We start from the raw sequence: 19645 nt of genomic DNA on the forward strand, positions 1-19645 counted from the left end.
GTGTAGAATTCACAATTTTGTGTAATAAAGAAATAACTGAATGAAAAATAAATTGTTCGTGCATATTCACATAGTTGCTTTCCTTAACTCGAGTTATGGAGGAATTGTGACCTTTGCTCCAGTGACAGAGACTGTTCCTTTATTTCTACCTTGCTCTTGTGCTGCTGCTGATGTTGAATACCTAACTTTCTAGAACAATGCTTTGTAGTGTAACATCATAATAAAGACAAAACTGCCCCTTTACTTTCCAAAGCAATTTCAGTCAAAAGCAACTGGACTTGGTTATTTGTCTAGGAAGACGTTTCACAATAACTGTACGCATCTGACCAGGCTGGGACAGCCGTACCAGAACTGATGAAGCCTCTTGGCTGAGAGGTGAAACATCTTCCTAAACAAATAACCAAGTCTGTTTACCTTTGACTGAAATTGCTTTGGGGATAAGGATGACCTGGACGAATGAGAACATTCACAGGCTTGCCCCTTTACTATTACTGACTACTTACAATCTACAGCAATAACAGGTTAAAAAATATATAAGTATTAAAATTGCACTGGGGCTTACAATATGATTGTTTTTTTTACTACATTAGTGACAAACTTTTGAGTCTTGTTGCAGGTGCTGCACATGGCGGGGGTGGTGGTGGTTAAATATACTTAATACATGATTGTTGCTATGAATAGAATATGGGAGGACATCATAACTTTTGCCAGTCACATCAAATGTTATAGACCATCCTTGAACCAGGACAGGTGGCACCACCCACCTCCATATACAAGCACCATAGTAGGCATTTTGAAAAAAAAAACTATACTTTATTTTTCCATTCTTTGTTATGCTATTAAACATTAAAATGTGTATTTAAGTGTTCAAAAACTGTGTAATCCTTATGGTTACTTTCAATTTTTGCATGAGATATAGAACAATATCGTTGTATAATATCGTCGTAAGGCCACCCATTATCACTTTAAGGCTATAAGTGTACCCAAGCAACCTGTTTGAATGGTTAGGAAACTTGTGAAACACACATTTCTTACAAAATAATTTTCCCACACTCAAGCAGATAAACTCAGGCTTACATCCTGTTATTTTAAACAGGAAGTGAAGGCAAGGAGGTTTGCTGACTGTCCTGTAACGGTGCCATCCAAAAAGGCTCAGTCCGTGATCCTGATGCAAATGAAACTAAATCACACGTTAAAGTACACTGCTACTGTACACTAATGCATTATTAGAGCATGCATCTGTACAAGTCTGTCAAGAACCAATGTAAACTTAAATTATTACGCAAAGAAATTTAAAACAAAGGATTACCAGTTTATTTGGAGGAATACAGTATATATAAAAATGGAATTAAATGCTTCATATACACTACAGCTCGCAACTAATGTAACAAAAATCTCAGAGTTGTGCTTTAAACACAACTTCAACCCAAGAGGCTGTCTTTTCCAAACCAAACACGCCCTGCCGTGTCAGCAAATTACTGAACATAAAAAAAGGTGACAGAGACACTGACCACACATTTGACAGATGTCGATGGCATTGCACAGCAAGTCAGAGGAGGTTGAGGGAGATAGTGTGAATCTGATGGCTACTGACTATAGAGCAAACTATAGATGGCGGTCTCAAATTTCTGGTAAGAGCATCTTATATTCCTGCAATAAACAGTTACCGAAACAGAAATAGAAGCTGTAGTAATAATAAAAAGGCTACAATGTGCATGAAGATATGCAGACAGGGACTGTATTGTTAATTCATTTAGCATTATTATTATTATGATTATTATTATTATTATTGTTGTCGTTGTAATTATTATTATTAATATTATATTCATATTCATATTCATATTATTAGTATTATTACCAATTCTGCTAACTTGCTATTTTCTTTTTCTTCATTTCTCATCTCATTTTGTTAAAATATATATTGACACATTTTAAATACGAGAGGTTAGGTTTTGCATGTGTGGTTTCTCACCTCTTCTGCACAATCTGATATGTTTGTTGTATATACTGGTTTTTATCACTTCCTTTGTGCTAATAAACTAAGACTTAACTAGCTGAATGACTCATCTGCATTTCTGTCTGTGGTTTTTCATTGCCGTATTTGATGATGTGTGATGGAGTGTGGTGGATTGGAGCTGCTGCTGTGTGTCTTGGGGTTTTTCTGCTGATTTTGATCTTAGGTGTGGTGGCCCACAGTAAGTACAACACTGCCTTAACAATGAAGCATGAATACACAGGAAAAACTCCCAAAGAACAAACAAAATGAATAACTAAGTTGAACTCATCGAGCAATGGTCACTTACTGGTTTTAATCCTTTTTCACTGATTGAACTAAATGAACTTGTTGCAGATTCTAGTGCTATCAGTCATCAGGACTCAAAGCGTGAAACCCTGATCTTTAGCTTCAGCAACCTGACAAAAGAGATGGAGGTCCTGCAGAGACAATTCAACACTATGCTACAAGAACAGGTGAACTTTTTAAACCTCAACACAGCAGGTAAAAAATTGTACTTATAAGCAAGACATTGAAACTTGAATGGAATCTTCTTTCCTTTGGATTCCCTTCTGTAGAAAGATACTCTAGGAGATGAGCGAGACCAACTGAAGATTCGTTTCAGCAACCTGACAAAAGAGATGGAGGTCCTGCAGAGACAATTTGACACTATGCTTCAAGAGCAGGTAAACTGTTTAAACCTCAACACAGCAGGTAAAAAATTGTACTTATAAGCAAGACATTGAAACTTGAATGGAATCTTCTTTCCTTTGGATTCCCTTCTGTAGAAAGATACTCTAGGAGATGAGCGAGACCAACTGAAGATTCGTTTCAGCAACCTGACAAAAGAGATGGAGGTCCTGCAGAGACAATTTGACACTATGCTTCAAGAGCAGGTAAACTGTTTAAATCTCAACACAGCAGGTAAAAAATGCACTTATAAGCAAGACATTGAAAGTTGAATGGTATCTTCTTTTCTTTGGATTCGCGGCTGTAGAAAGATACTCTGAGAAATGAACGAGACCAACTGAAGATTCGTTTGAGCAACCTGACAAAAGAGATGGAGGTCCTGCAGAACCAATTCAATGATATGGCTGCCAGTCGAGCTACGCTACTAGAGGAGGTCACCAGGTTCAATCTCAGCAGAACAGGTAAGAAATGTACTTAATCAAAACATTGAAACTTGAATGGAATCTTTTGGTAACACCTTATGGTAAAGCTACATGAATTATAATGAGGTAATTTATGAAAAGCATTAATTAATTCATGTAGTTCTTCCTGAACTAACAGGAATATACAAGAGTTTATGCCAGATTAATATGTTCTTATGGATTTGTATGTCTTCTTCATAGGTAAGTCTGCCGTTAAAGGGACAAGTCAAAAACACTGCACAGATATAGCAGTGCACGTGTATTCTTTTGAATTCCAAGAATTGTAATCATGATATAAGTAATACACCACCATTAATCATGTTATTTATCAGACTGACCAGGTCAACACTTTATTGTTTAACATTTGGAATTCAGCAGAATGCATGTGCACAATTGCCGGTCATCTTTTGGCCTGTTCCTTTAACTTCTTCTTTTAATTCACTGCTGAAAGCAAATCGAAGATGTAGGAACTAAAGGTACGTTATTAAACACCAAGAGACTTGGATCATAAAATACTCCATTAAACACATGGGCCAAGGTAATAAGATTTGTAATTCTGAGGCAGCCTATTGAATTTTCTAATCAGCAATGCAAGTAGAAGGCTTGGTTATTAATAAATCCAATTGGTCTAAATGATACTGTAATGTCTGTTAACTGTTAAACAGAAGTACTGAATACCTCTGTGTGACTTTAAACAGACAACACATACTGTATGTCTCAAAATAGCAACTCTCAGACTCTCATGTTTTGTAAACAGCAGGGTATTTTGCAATGTGAACGACTGATGTGAGGCTCCCTGCATGATACTGCAGTTATGTGTCTTTGCCTGTTTTTCTTGTGGACGGAGACAGCAGCTAAACATATTTTAAACACCTATATCAACTTAGGTGTAAACTACATCTTGAATATTTTCACTGCTTTACCTTGCAGTCAGACGCTTTCTGACAGGGAAACTGATGCTTTCTTCAAAGCCACCAGACTGCTACAAAAACAGTGATTTTACCTCACAAAACACAGGAGTTGCTGGTCTACAGCTTGTGTGATTGTGTGACTCTGGTGTTTTTAAAGGGTTAGAAACTTAATAAACTAACTAATGAAAGCAAGGTAAAATTACTGTTTTTGTCAATGGTGTCTGGTGGCTTTGATAAGAGCATTGATAATGGCTTTAGTTCCCCTCATTTAAACTTAAACAGGGAGTTCTGACAGCAAGGTTAAGCTCTGAAAATATTTTAAATACAGCAATTTCAGGATCACAATAACAACAACACACTTGCACTTGTCTCTAGGTAAATCTTGCCACCAAGGATGGAAAACATTCGAAAACAAGTGCTACTATTTATCTCCTAGTGGAGTGACTAAAACCTGGGAAAGCAGCAGAAAAGACTGTAAAGAGAGAGGAGTGGACCTGGCAATTATAACCACAAGAGAAGAGCTGGATTTTGTCAGCAAAACTTATGGTGTGACCTGGATCGGTCTGTCTGACAAGGAGCAAGAAAACAAGTGGAAGTGGGTGGATGGGACTGAGCTGGTCGGTGACGATTTCTGGCAAGATGGGGAGCCCAATAACAGTGATGGCAATGAGGACTGTGCTGAGGTCTCCCGTTCAGCAAAGAAATTTAATGACGTGCCTTGTACTAGAAAATTCTCATGGGCGTGTGAGGATTAAGATGGGAAGCCATTCCTTTAGCAGATGCCATTCAGGCCCTCACATCCTGTTGTACGTTATCCAGAATAATACACAGCTTTATAACAACTTTTCCTTTTTGTTATGTCTGTATTGTATAATGTAACACAATATAAAACAAGCGAGCACTCCCTATAAACCTTTTAAGGAAATAAAAGCACTAAAATATAAGATAATTAATACATTAAAACTAGTCTTACCTTTCTGGCATGTTTCACAACCATGCCCACAGCCTTCAATCCAAAGTCCCACCCTATTCCCCCTGCTTGACCTCTGACGTTGCCTTCCCCCCTGACATGTGCAGTGAGTGAGAAATTCTGTGTTCCAGTGCTATGGGAAGTCCAAAGTTTCGGACCTCCAACTAGGCAAAGTGCACTGGAATGCCTGTCAAAGTGGAACATCCTACTATCGGATTTGGGGCCGATCAACCTACCCCAAATTGGCTAGTTTTATTTGGACCGAATACTGTAAAATGATTGGTCAATTTCAACACCTGGTGGATGTCTTTTAAAAATTAGTGTGCCATACACTTATTAGGATCATTTTAATATTACAAAAGAAAAGTGTAAAAATGCTAGAAAGGTAAGAATTGCTTTAAAAAATTACACTGAATAGGTTTTCTTTAATAGTCACAATATTGCTTATTTATATTCCGTAAGTAAAGTATAAGTAAAATGTTGTATCTTCTGAATGCTTTCTTCCACTGCTTCAAAAATAAACAATAAAAACAGAATAATGGATTGGCTCATTTTATATTTCACAGTCAGAACAGTCAGAAGTTTTCTGCATTAAAGAAGATTAAAGTCCTCTTCCAGACACTTTAAGGGAAAAAGAAAAACTTCTATTATAACATTTTCCATGAAAACTTTAAAAGAAAAACTTGGCTTGAATCATGTCTTCTTTTTGTCCCTCATTAAGAAATGAATCTGGTCTCCACCACGACCACCACCACTGCTCACGCTAGGTTGACCAGTGAGAGAGGAGGGCAAGTATGCGTCTGGCTTGCGATCCTCAGACAGTAGTTTCTTGTCTGCTCTATTTCATCCATTAGATGAAACATTGGAATGATTCTGCCATTTGAGCCTCCAGGCTCAGTCTGTTGTGCACCAAAATCAATGACTAGCAGACATATCAGAATGTTAAGTGTAGTTAGCATCTTTTAGCATGTTAGCTTGTTATTGGCAGTGGCTGACACAGCATTAGTGGTATGACATAACAAATCTAGCTGTACGTTTGAATTTAAGATTTTATACAAGTGCAGACATCTCCCCCTGCAGGAGATGAATGTGAAAACACATCCGCAGCAAAAAAAAAAAAAATTATTTAAAAAAAACTTTGCACAAATTAAAGTCAGTTTAGTCAAGGTCAGTCATTTTAGGAGCTATAAACATAAGAAAAACACATGTTTGAGTGGAGGGGGACTTTAACAATCAGCAGTTTAGTCTGGGGAGATGAATGTCAGGTTTCCTGTTTTTCCAAAGATCACAGTGACCTCCAGAAACCCACCAGACTTAATGTCCGAGAGCAGGGTCAAATATGTGCTTCTCAAAACTTATCATTTCCTCAATTCCTTGAAAAAGATTTCCGATCCAGCAGTACTGACCTTATAAACAATTGTCTTATCTCACATGAGAAGATATAGGGTTCCTATTCAGGTCAACCTGATTCAAACTGCAGTCACGCTCAAGTGAACTATAAGCTCAATGCCCTTTAAGAGGTTAAATCAACATTGGTTCAGAAGTAGCTAAACATTAACTATGGCTTACCACTAGAAACTGCTCTTACCAACTGATTAAACAACATAGCAATTTTACTTCGTTAATAACAAAAATGGTCCCCAAAAATGGCCCTCCAACACTTAATGTTTTAGTTCCATGTTTTAGTGCAAACATGGTAAATGTGTCAGTTTTGAAATCAGTTCTTCTCCCTCCTCAGCTGTCACTAACCTTTAAGCTAATATTTGCTTTTTTCAAACCTGTTTGCTCCTGCAACGAGAAGGTTAACCAGTACACACACCATTGTGTCTTAGCCCTCATTTCCTTTCTAACAGTGCTAAAGAAATCAATGCCATGACTCCAACTCTCACTGATGATTCTGAGATGTGTGCATGTGGCTGCTCAAACAACACACTGACACAGTGGGAGTAGAACTGCTGCCTTCAGTTGGTGTGGGAATTACCAGGAGTACAAGATGAGCGGGCATTGTATTACGAATTGACATTGAGGGTGTGGAGAGCATAAAAGCTGTGTAAACCGTTGGAAGGGTGTTATTGTTTCTTCATTGTAAACGCACCCTAAAACCTTTTATGATGTAATTCAATGTCTGACACAGACAGGAGATTTCTTCTGCAGTTACCACATTTATTGGCATGTTATAACCATTGATAAACATATATATCAATAGACAGGTTGCCATTCTTTACTGGTAATGGGTAAGGTTTTCACTCTTTGTTGTACTATAAGCTTACCTTTCATAATACAAGATAACGTGAGAATCGCAAATTCACGTGTTACATGAAAATCCTGTGTTACAAACCATAATGAGTCAGGTTAAGCACTGTCTACCTAATAAATCAATTAAAAGCTGCATGACTCATCCACATTGTATTGGCTTCATTCTGCCAGTGTTGCACATATAAGCAGTGGTGGGAAAAGTATGTAGATCCTTTAAGTGAAAGTATTAATACCACACTGAAAAATACTATTACTACAAGTAAAGTCCTGTATTCAAAACCTTACCTAAGTAAAAGAGTAAAAGTATGTTAGTATTATCAGCAGTAAAAGTATGGGTAGTGCTGTAAAATGTGTTCCTATTATATCTGATGATTAATCTTGCTGCTGCATGAATGTGTATGTTGAATTTGAATGCTGTATATGTTAAAGTAATGTTGTTTAACTCTTATATACTAAAAGGCTTTTTAACGAGTTTATTCTAAGTTTAAGAAGTAGGAGAATGTCCTAAACATATAAAGGAACACTTAATGTAATTTGTCAAAATTTTTGTTTTGTTTTCACTGGATAGAAGGAAAGAATGTACTCAGAAAACTAACTACAGCTGTCAGGCAAATGTACTAGACTAAAAGGTAGACAGTATTTTCCTCTGAAATGTGGCGATGGCAATATAAGGAAGTACTCAAGTAAGGTAGGCTACAGCTAGGACCTATCTCAAATACAGTATGCAGCCTACTTACGTACAATACTTAAATCAATGAAGCCTACATTTAACCACTGCATAGAAGCCTGTTCATCAGAAAAAATAAACAAAATAAAACCTATATAGGCTTTAACTGGACAGGCAAGAGATGAAAACTGACATATGTAAAGTAACTAAAGCTGCTAAATAAATGAAGTGCAGTAAAAAGTACAATATTGCCTCTGAGACTCCGTCTATGGTCATCATCAGAACCAGCTCAAACATTTTCTCACACGGACCTAAGAGTTCTAAAATTGATATCTGGATGTCGGATCTTCTTTGCGGTCCGTGAATGCAGCGCTGGTTTCCAGGGAGTGGCACCTGCACCTGTCCGACCTGTTCGGGGACACATGACTCCGGAGGAATTTCCCTCGCTGCTCCCGTCCTTTGTTCAGCGGAACGTTTTCAGTGGGAGACAGAGGGTGAGAGCCAGAGGAGAGGGGGAGACAGAGAGCAGAGAGAGGGAGACAGAGAGATGGCGGAACCAGACACCAATCCCGCTGCCACCTCGTTCCCTGCCCCAACCATTTCTCTTCCTTTGGGACTGGAAGTACTGAGAACTTACTCTGGAGCCCTGGTCTGTGTAGAAATAGTAAGTGTGTTTTTTTTAGTCAGAGAGGTCATTTATTTATGACGCATGTTCTATTCTTAAATGTATCAGTGACCTCAGTGGTGTTGCAGAAATACTGATTCTGCTGATTATTAATGGCCTTATATGTTGTCCTCCAAGTCCAGTTAGACTTTAGGTTGCAGTCTTTACTCTGGGAGGTGCGGACTGCTTACTGGTTGAATGAAGCTGTTTGATTTTGTTTTTTCTCAGAGTCAATGCAAGGGCAAATGTTGCATCGAGCGATGCCACCAAGGCTGGCCGCGAGGGTTAAACACCTGTTTTTATAGGCCAGTGTAAAGCCATTCCACCGAATCGGTGCCTTTTCTGTTCCCTGGACAGTTCATGCATAACTATACATGAAAAGAATCCAAAAACTAAAAAATGAAATATGTAAATCGGCTAAGCTAATCATTTTTACAAATGTGTTATGTTTGAGTTTTATGTTTTCAGTAGTGGTTAATACTTAATAATAACGTTTTAAAATCTGAATCTTTAAAGATAAAAACGGAGGGAAGTCTTAATCATGTTATGATATTATTAGTATTTTGCCTAGATAATAATCAAATTCATTTGAAAATGTCACAAGATTTTACAAGATCAGCATCATTTGAGTCTCCTGGAGGCTGTGGGAAGACCAAAGGAGAATTTTCTCATTCTATTTTCTATATCTTTTGTCTTTTTATATATATATATATACAGTATATATATACAGTATATATATATATATATATATATATATATATATATATATATATATATATATATATATATATATATTGTTTGTATGACTGACGGTGTAATTATCAATGTTCAGTCCTCCTACCTACCTTTTTACCTTTTTTAAATATAGTTTTTTGCTTAGCCACTCGTGCTAAATGTTGTCATGCTACTGGCACTGATGTGGCTATGTGGACATTTCGTGCATTTGCTTACTCTATGCTAAAAACTCAGTCCTGTTAGTTTCAGTCCTGTTATATATATATATATATATATATATATATATATATATATATATATATATATATATATGTGTGTGTGTGTGTGTGTGTTTTTAGACTCCAAGCCTGAGATTGACATGTGAGTAGATACAGTGCTAAAAAGTTACAGAAAGCAAATTGCGCCCATGGGCAGAATGGCTCAAAATACCCAAATTGTTTTGAGCATCATCTCATTTCACAATCTTAAAAAGTGTATTTAATTGCTACCTCTTATGATGATTTGACTACTTAGCTATAGGCCTGTTTGCAGATAGGCCTGTATACAGTAGGCCTTCAGATGGAAACAGGGTCATATAAATGACTGTTATCCTTGTGTACCTAATATTAAAGCCTTTTGCAACATCTTATACCTGCCAGTTATTGCAGCAGCTGGCCTATAAATAATAATTTACATCTTCTTTAGTGGTTTAATCCACTTTGTGTTTACCCCTTTGTCAATTTCAAACATAAAATGTGTTACTCTTCCTTGGATTATGTCACCAAACAAAGTGCTTTTAGCAGGAGAAAAAAGTAGTATGTATTTTAAGCAACATTTTATTTTCATGCAGAACCTCACAATTATTGATGCACCAATCAGATGTGACTGGTCCATGTTTACCATGTCCTGAACAGTGAATACGAATTGTTACCATCAAGTATCAGTGATACAGTTAGGTTGGACTAAAGTACTTTTTTGTGCAACAGTCAATTGAAAAATTAAATATAGATCTTAATCCCAGATCAAATGTATGACATTGTAAATTCAATGTCTTTGATATATTGCCTTTGGTGATTGTAATGTTAAGTTAAATGTAGGTATCCTTTTGTCTTAAATTGTCATCTTGGTTAATCTGCTGAGATGCAAGAACATTTTCAGAGTTGAGCTGTGAATCAAGTTATTATTTATCATGTCATCATGATACTATTATAATTTTAATTTCAATTTTCAATATCAAATTCAGCTTTATGCTAAAATACTTTTTTTGTGTGGTTGCCATTAGTTGACAAGCCTGTAACTAACTATAGGTAACTATAGAACTGTGTCCACTGAAACAAAATGAGCAACAAGAGTGTATGTGTCTGTCCCCAGTTATTTGGTGGTCTGGTATGGATCCTGGTGGCTTCCTCCAATGTTCCCGTGCCTCTGCTGCAGGGCTGGGTGATGTTTGTCTCTCTCACCGCCTTCATCCTCTCCTCAGCCTACCTCACGCTCTTCATCACTGGCTTGGCTGACCGCATCAACACCGACTGGAACTCCTTGGTGAGCTGCAGATAAATGATCAGTCAGTCACTTAGTCAGGCTAGTCTTCTGTCCATCTGTCCTTCCATCCGTTCATTCATCCTTCCATCTATCAATCTAGCTAGATATCTAAACACACCTGTCTGAAACGCATTGTGTGTCTCTTTGAGGTCTGTCAAATGTGTGAATGGATTTCCTTCCTCATAAAACATTTACATTTTTTAACCTCTTCCTCTCCTCTACACCTCCTCTTTTTAGGGGGTAGATGCCACATAGAAGTGGTTTACATCATGTGAAATCTGAGAACCTGCCTGAAGGTTTATTTGAGATGCAGCTCAGGTCTGTGACAAGCTTTCGTAGTCATAAATCTAGTTGTTGGATCAATTTTTGAGCTGATACCATTTGGTGATTTGGTGCTAAATTCAGAAATTTTTAGCACTCAAAAATTGATTTTAAAAAAAGTCAGAAATCAGTAACATTAAGTCACCTAGGCCCGGAAGAACACCCTAGAAAAACCCATGCTGTAGTTTGTGGTTGTAAAGTTCCACGAGGCTGTGATTATCCTAGAGGTCACAGCAGCTCATTTTATACAGTGAGGTCCAGTTTTTAAAAATGGACTCACTACAAGGAAATGGCTAAGATGGGGACTAATACCATCACACATGAACACAATTGGGCTCATTGGATCCCCAAGATTCTCAGATTTCCATTCAGACCCAATTTATGCAATACAAGACTGTTTAGGGACAGTATGCCAACAGGCTTGGTGCAGCCTCCAGTGTCCTCAAGGAGTGGAAAAGGTAGTTTACATCAATGTTTAGCTTGCAGTCTTCTTCTTTCCTGTCTTTGCTGGCACATTATAGGATATCTTGGTGCGTTCAGCCACCTGTAGATCAGTGTGACACTATTGGTAGGGCTGTGTACCGCATCAACAAAATATACAAAACAGGGACCCACTCATAGAAAAACCTCTCCTACTACAGGTCTAAAACTGCACAGGGAATCTTTAAGATGGCTCTCAGTGTTTGAACATGTTGTCATGGCAGCAGCTGTTGTTTTTGTGTGTCGAAAGTTAGAGATTGGTGGCAAAAATGCAAGTCAGTCTGATGTCATGTCAGTGTCAGTATTTCAACTTGTTCTATGAGCTGTCAACATATCAGACTGCTCTATATGAAGGTATGAAGGTATGAAGGTTGGAAGTCAGCACAACAGTAACTAAGCACATTCTTTAGTGTGGTAGCTGGTTTTGGTGTATCTATATCTATAGACTGCTTACTATTTAAGTCTTTTATATAAGTTCCACTATGAGGAACAAAAAGAAATTCACTCATGATTTCACCACACAGCACTAATGCAAATGTTGACCCACAGATTTAACACGTTTGAGGTGTTGCGTCATTATATTACTCACAATATGCAGGGGATCTCCGAGGAAATAGTTCTTTCACACCTGCCTCATTACAGTGTGTGTTTGTGTAAATCGGTTTTAGCCTCATGTTAAAGACATTTGCATAAAGAGCCTGTTGTGTCACTGAAAAAGACCGTTGTGTTTGCATTTTTACCATGTAGGACAACCTTAATATCAGTAACAGGAGAGACCATACAAACCACCTAAACTAAATACTTTAAATTGTTTCTTCAGTAAGAATATCTAACTACACAGTGAGGCAGATCTTTATTTATTAGCTTCTTTTACATAAAGCTTTATTCCACTTATTCAAACATAAGCAGTTACACTTCTTCATCCTAAAAGTACATTTTAACAATCTAAATGAAACCACTAATGTTTACTGGCAAGTTTTATTTCCATATTCTGACCAAGTGTCAGTGTGGACCATAGCCAATTTGTTCTTGTTCAAAAAGAAATGGGAAGTTGAACTTTCAGAAGCTGGCTGTCATTTGCACGCCAGATTTAATGTGGAAAAGTACATAATACAGCACCAAGTGAAATAGAACGGTGATGATTAGTTGAATAATTGATTACCCAATTAACAGAAAATGAATCGACAACTATTACCTGTCAAGGCCACTGGCTGCCCTGATTCCAGTTTTTTCTTGCCACTGTCACCAAATGCTTGCTCATGGAGGAATGTTGGCCCTAATGATATGAAAAGTGTCATGAGATAACTTGTGCTGTGATTGGCGCTGTATAAATTAAACCGACTTGACTAAAATTCTGGTTGTTTTTCAAGCAGTAGCATAAAACATTTGATGGTTCCAGGAATTTGCTGCTTTCGTTACGTACATTATAGAAAATTGTTTATTCAGGGATTTCGGATTGTTGGTCAGAACAAGACATTTAAAGACATCACCTCAGGCTTTTAGAAATTTTGATTTGGGTTTTTTCCACAGTTTTATAGACCAGCTGGTGGTTAATTGATTTAATGGGCGAATAGTCTTCAGCACAATTGATAATAAAAGTAAGATACCATTTGATCCAATTCTTAAAAGAACATTTGCTCTGCTCTTCTTTCTCTTTTTTTTCTAATCCTCAAAACGATACTTACTCTGAAAATGTCTGTCAATATAAAGTAAATGCATCTGTTCATGCACTATTAATTTCTGCATTTTCCTCTGAGACCTTTCGTTGTTTTTTTGGATCCATAGCAAGTCTCTGGAACCTTGAGACTAACTGTTTTTTTTCAAAGCAACAGGGAGCCACTGGAAAAGGGCCAAAGTGAAGCATCCACCCAGCACCTGCATATAGGTGTGGAGTACAACATATAGAATGTAAATTACAGTAAATCACCATCACAACACCATCTCAAGCATTGAAGAGCATTTCATTAATGCAATAACTACTGTTATGTTGTATATATACAGAAGAAAGACAGTGAGAGCCTCTGCCATGTTGTTATGGGATTTTAGTGTACTAAGTCTGGGCTCTCAGACAGTGCCAGCCTTGCCTCAGGATCTAGGCTCCAGGCTCCAGGCTCTGGGTCCTGCTCCCTGAAGTAGCCAGGCATCTGGGGTTGTTTGTTTTCATCCGAACAATGAGTGACATGGATGATGAGCTCACACCAAAGCGCAACAAAGGCCCGCCTGTAGTCCCGCCAGGCTTGCAGAGTCAACAACACAACCTCTCATTAACCTTTTTACTCTGTTGCTCTGTTTCTTTAATCCCTCTCTTTTTATTTTCTTCTATACTATGTTGGTTAACAGATCAGTCTTTTCACTAACTCGTATTTTTATTCTCTCTGTCTTTTATTTGTCATGTTTGTCGTATCTTTCATGTTATGCTTTATAATTCATGTAAAAGCTCAAATGTGAAATTGTGTTTGTTATGCTGATGCCAAAGTCCAGGTAGCTGCAGTGCATTGTGTGATTATTACCCAAAGGGGGGAAAACTCACATTTTGGTCACTCTTTCTTTTCACCTACTGCTACTACTTTTGTGTGTTTATTTCTTATGCATTCTCTCTTCTCTTCCCTCAGGACGTGATTTACCATTTTATAGCTTTGCTTTTCTACTTTGCCGCCTTCGTGTTGGAGGCTGCAACCACAGCAGCGAATGGAGGAGCCCACATCATGAAACTGCCTAACAGCACTGACACTGTTCTGTGTATAACATACCCTCGTGGCAATATATTCACAGTCCTGGACGACAAGCAATACAGTATTAATGTGGCGGCCACGGTGAGTGTGCTAGATATCTTTTCAAATCAAGTCTGTATCATAATGCATGCACAACTTGTTTGTTTTAATTCATGTTTTCATAATGCACTCACAGCACTATCTGATTATCATAGCACAATGTCACACTCCTTTACTGACTTTTACTGAGGTCAGGGAGCTGACCTCATGCTAATGTGTCTCAGCTCAACACATTTACCCACCTGCTCACTAAACTTCTGTTTTGGTCTTGTTTGGGTTTAAAGTTTTGCAAGTTTTGCAAGTGTTCATAAATTAAGAAAATGTTTTATACATATGGTGAACTGATCTCAGATTGAGCTGTCAGGCCATAAACAGTATGTTAAATGGCCAGCGATTGTCTTTGACAGAAATATCGTTGCTTATGTTAGGTTACATCTTATTTTATATCAAACCCCTGTGCTGACCCAAAATGCAAACCTTTAGAAACTTTTGTTAAAGACAACATTTCTATGCTTGGTCTTCATATCTTGTGTATATACAATATATACAGTATATATATATATATATATATATATATATATATGTGTGTGTGTATATGTTTAATATTTGAGTTTATACTTTGGGGCCCGTATTCACAAAACATCTTAAGGCTAAAAGTAGCTCCTAACTTGTTGATTTAGGAGTAACTCTTAAAAACAATGGGTGTGAATTAGACTTTTATTTGCTAAAAGCAGCGCCCAAAGTTAGAAATAGCCAAGAGGATTCCTAAGTCAGCCTGCTGCCAGCAATTTGCCTTGTAATCACACAACATTTTAGAAATCTTCAATGACGGTGAGAAAGTCAAATTTATTTCCAGGCATATATTTTCTCACGCTTCTTTTTTGGCTTTTACAGTTATCCCAACTGTGGCTTTTCCGTTGATAATGTCCTTCCTTTCATGCACACGTTGGCCAAGAAGTAAAAGCTGTTCTTGTGTCCAATTGGGCTTTGGCTCCCCATGGTAACTGTAGTCCTGGTCTAATTCGATAAGGTTCCAGACGTGTAAGAGGCTGACAATTAGCTGCACATAAACTGGACTAGTCAATAGCCCATATTACTCTTAGTTTCATGTTAAATCAGTGAAATTAAGCAATGGGTGCAACAGGATCAACCGCACCCTTTCTTGGCTTAAGATTTCTCCCACTTCCTTAGTAAAAGTTAGCCTCAGCAGCTTTGAGAACAGGTTTTGAGAAGACACCCATAGCAAGGAACCTTTAGGGCTAGTAAGGGTAAGATAAGATAGTTTGTAAATACGGGCCCTGGTGTTTATACATAGTTCTTTTTCCTGATTAGAATAAGAGAGACATCTGCAGACATTTTTAAATAATGATAGACAGGTAACGAATCACATTAGTTGCAGTTAGCACATGTGAGTAAAATTGACTGGGTTTTCTCTGACAAACTGTTTTTTTTTGCTTTCTCCTTTTGTCTTTTTGTCCCAGATATTTGCATTTGTGGTGACACTATGCTACGGCTGCAGTATGGTGATGGGCTTCAAGAGGTTGAGGATGTAAAACCAGCACAAACTAGTTTAATAAGTGCTTCATAACATATGAGCATGTATTTAAAACATCACTTCCACCGACCAGAGCTCCAGAGAGAGCACTGTTTTCCAGCCTGCCTCAGTCTAAACGTCTCTTAAGCTTTCAGGACAATAATATCCCTACAATAATTCTTCTTTTGAGTTATTGAAAGGTTTGTGTTCAGGTAGATTTCTCCTGGGCTGTTAGTTATTTCGAGGACAGGATTAAGGACATGCAGGTGTTAGGTTCATTGATGACTCTAAATTGCCCGTAGTTGTGAATGTGAGTGTGAATGGTTGTCTGTCTCTGTTTGTCTCTATGTGTCCTGCAATAAACTGGCGCCCTGTCCAGGGTGTACCCCGCCTCACGCCCGATGTCAGCTAGGATCGGCTCCAGCCCCCCCACGACCCCGATAGGGACAAGCGGTTGAAGATGGATGGATGGATGGATTAAATAATAACAGTTTAACCTTGTACATTATGTAACAGGGTGATTTTGCAACATGTAAGTGATGCTTTTGAAAGTTATTGGTTTGTCTTTCGCCCCTATATAGTTAGTTATACAAATATTGCCTTATTTCAAGAGACACATCCTGGAGTGTAGTCTTGATCTACTCTATATGTAAAGTGTCTTCAGATAACTGTTAGGAGTTGGCACTATCAAGAAAATTTTCATTACATTACATTTTCAGTTTCAAGAGCAAAGTTCTTCCAAGCTGCAGCAACAAAACAGTTCAAACAGCATCCCACATGTTGTAGAATACACACAATATATCTGTACTGTTTTTAATGGTAATTTGATTTGAAAAACTGTAAATGCTGAATATGCAAAATGTATTTATTTTGCATTGAAATTGTTTTGAGATGTTTAAAGAGATGTAGAGTTGGGGCTTCTGACACAACTTCACCTGTGCTTCCAGTGTGCATGGAGACGGGAAATAAGTCCAAAGAAATCAAAACAAACAAACAACTTAATTGAAAGAACAATTTATTTTGGCTTGTGGCTTTCATCAAGGTAATCCTTTAGATGTTGAAAGCCGGGGGAACAATTGTGGAACTCATATTTTTGTGGCTGCATTTTGTAGCACAAGGTTCAGTTATTTCAATGTTTGATTTTGAAGGTATCTAAAAGAAATCAAAGTAGTAAAGTATGCAGATTAAATTGGATTTTGTAAGTAATACAACGGATTATGTTATTAATTACAAAAATGTAAATTTGTATTAAATAACTGACTATATTTCACAGTAACCTGACCCACTCCTGCATACAAGGCTTGGATTTTGCAACATCTGACGCTTGTGACAGTTATGCTTTACTTTGTCGCCCACTTTGTGAATCATACAAATATTGCCCCATTTCCTGGGTCACATCCTCACTGGAGGGTATATTTCCCATTTCCATACCGTGAAAACGTGCCTTTATATGCTGCTGATTGCTGCCAGTTATGTATAAGAGAACACTCATGTGATGGTGTAATTAATTTGAAACAGGTTTCCACTGTGGTCCAGTAACCTTGGTGCTAAGGAGCTGTAATCCCATGAATGCTATTACATTTTATGTGGCCACTATTTAAAATGAAAGTTAAACTGATATATGAATTTCAAAGTCGTAATTTCTTCTAAGGAGCACATTTTTGTCAAATGTTCTCAGTATATCTGGCATACCTGTTTTATAATAGCCATTACATTAGTCCCATAATAATATCTGTTTTGTTTAAACTCCACTGTGACTTACTGATATTTAAAACAAATAAATCTGTCATTCTGTTGAGTTCTGCTTTAAACTTATCATTTCTAATCGGACCATTGATAAAAAGGCTTTTGCCAGCAGTGATCTCTCTCTACTAATGGATTGTTTAATTTATAGCTGTATGTTTTTAGTGTTTGACCCTTACTGTAACTGTTTTGATGCATCATAAAATAACCCAAATCAACTATCATAGTTTATTAGTTGTACATACTAAATAATTTTGTTTGCATTAGGCTGTTTAATGTTATCAATTTAAAAATCATTCTTTGTAACCTGCTGTTTTTTTTTTTTAAACGCATTTACAGAAATAAATGTTTTGAAGAAAAACGGGAGCTCTTGTCTTTAGGGTGCATTGTTATCTGCGTCTTCTTTAATGCTACCACTAGGTGGCGTCAGATTCAGAACATTTTGAGTCCTTCAAATACAGGCTTCTTGAGAGCAAACACAACAAGTGTACAGAGATATACTGGCTTACAACAGGGTCCCAGGCACTATCGTAATTCCTCAGGTCGTACAATTCAAAGACTTGACCAGGTCAATGTCCCTTTGATTATCTGAGAGGGTAAAAAGGTTGCCCTCCATTTTATGACAAGAACTGAGACTGTTACTCCTAAACATAATGCAGTATTTTCTTACCTCCAGTCTGCCAACCAATGGTACTTTTACTGAAATAACACTTAGGTGTGGGTTTATGCATAGGCTGACCTAGGCTGCAGCCTAGGGGCCCCACATGTGCAAGAGCCCCATATTGGCCAGAGTTGTTTTGATTTTTAAATTGAATTCAGAGAAATAAAAAAACAAACATATTTCAAACAATATGTCACTTCTGCGGACAGCATAGTAGCAAAAAATGAAATATGAAAATATGATAGCAGACCGCAAAAGCACAACGACTTAAAAACACTAAAATGTCCTGACAAAAATCCCTAAATTGACAACAAAACACTCTCCTAGTTCTGTACAATTGCAGATGGTGTACCTGTTGGAATTGAAAGATAAATGTTGTCACCAGCTTGCAGATACACTGTGGATGCCTTTAGCATTACTGTTTAAAGACTGTCTCAGTGTGTGTTTGCCAGTGCATATGCATCATGGAATATTCCTAGCATTCAAGCATGGCACTAAATCACTCATTAAGAACGTAGAGGGCCCCACACAAAGAGTAGGGCCCATGACCAACTGACAGTTGACAATCATGGGATTGTTAGCTTATTTACTACTTAGAAAAGCTGGAACTTCGAGATCAGTCCGACTCTAACTCAGGAACTTCAACTTACTGAGGAGTGGTGGAATAAAGCTGTGGGTGGGTTACGTACTGTCATGTCTTGTGCTCGCCTTGCACTAATTCAGGATAAAGTTTACTGTTTTAAATACTGTTTTGAATAAATGTGTCTTGGAATAGAAATAGAAAAGATTTACATTTGGTTAATATCCATGAATACTGGATTTCATAATACATCTTGTGTCTTGTTGCTGATTCCTCCCTGGTAAAGCCCTGCCTCTTGCACTAAGCTTTGTAAGAATTTTCAAGCAATGCCTCGAACCATATCCTTGGTTAAAAGAATACTTTAGTGCACCTACTGGGAACAGGCCTGATTGACCTTCTTTATATCATAGGGCTTTTCTACATTTTCTCTGACGGCTACTGAACACACAACTTCTTGCAATTGCTAGAGATTTTGAACTATTTTTAGCTGTTCACTGCGTGTGTGTCAGATAAATTCAGTAACACAAATGGAGTTAATCAACATATTCTTTTGCATATTTGGACATTTCACTGAGATACTTGGCACACAGTATATTGTATTTCGAAGATGCAGCAGGTAATGCCATTACCATCCAGTAATACATCTTTTTGAGACACAAATAGGTTAACAGGCTTTCTCCACAGCAA

At 37.5% G+C, this 19645-nt stretch overlaps 2 protein-coding genes across 2 annotated transcripts; both read left to right on the forward strand.

Annotated features, from left to right (window-relative positions):
- Positions 1 to 1531: 1531 nt before the first annotated feature.
- Positions 1532 to 5536, forward strand: LOC310950861 (uncharacterized protein; the record flags this gene model as incomplete). The annotated part of the gene is made up of 7 exons (XM_083918871.1): positions 1532 to 1631; positions 2121 to 2195; positions 2351 to 2469; positions 2572 to 2679; positions 2782 to 2889; positions 2991 to 3144; positions 4431 to 5536. The coding sequence occupies 7 exons, from the start codon at positions 1532 to 1534 to the stop codon at positions 4808 to 4810; spliced, it is 1044 nt and encodes a 347-aa protein (XP_083774997.1). The 3' UTR covers positions 4811 to 5536.
- A 2906-nt stretch (positions 5537 to 8442) lies between these two features.
- Positions 8443 to 18028, forward strand: mal2 (mal, T cell differentiation protein 2). The gene is made up of 4 exons (XM_083919041.1): positions 8443 to 8612; positions 10698 to 10868; positions 14282 to 14482; positions 15922 to 18028. The coding sequence occupies exons 1-4, from the start codon at positions 8496 to 8498 to the stop codon at positions 15991 to 15993; spliced, it is 561 nt and encodes a 186-aa protein (XP_083775167.1). The 5' UTR covers positions 8443 to 8495; the 3' UTR covers positions 15994 to 18028.
- The last annotated feature ends 1617 nt before the right edge of the window (positions 18029 to 19645 follow it).

The sequence above is a fragment of the Echiichthys vipera genome (genome assembly GCF_963691815.1).
Source record: "Echiichthys vipera genome assembly, chromosome: 8".
Lineage (NCBI taxonomy): Eukaryota > Metazoa > Chordata > Actinopteri > Perciformes > Trachinidae > Echiichthys > Echiichthys vipera.

Coding starts and splice junctions, on each gene's coding strand:
- mal2 (XM_083919041.1), top strand. CDS start 8,496: ATGGCGGAACCAGACACCAATCCCGCTGCCACCTCGTTCCCTGCCCCA. Junction 10,869..14,281: donor ACACCGACTGGAACTCCTTG/GTGAGCTGCAGA, acceptor CTCTTCCCTCAG/GACGTGATTTACCATTTTAT. Junction 14,483..15,921: donor GTATTAATGTGGCGGCCACG/GTGAGTGTGCTA, acceptor TTTTTGTCCCAG/ATATTTGCATTTGTGGTGAC.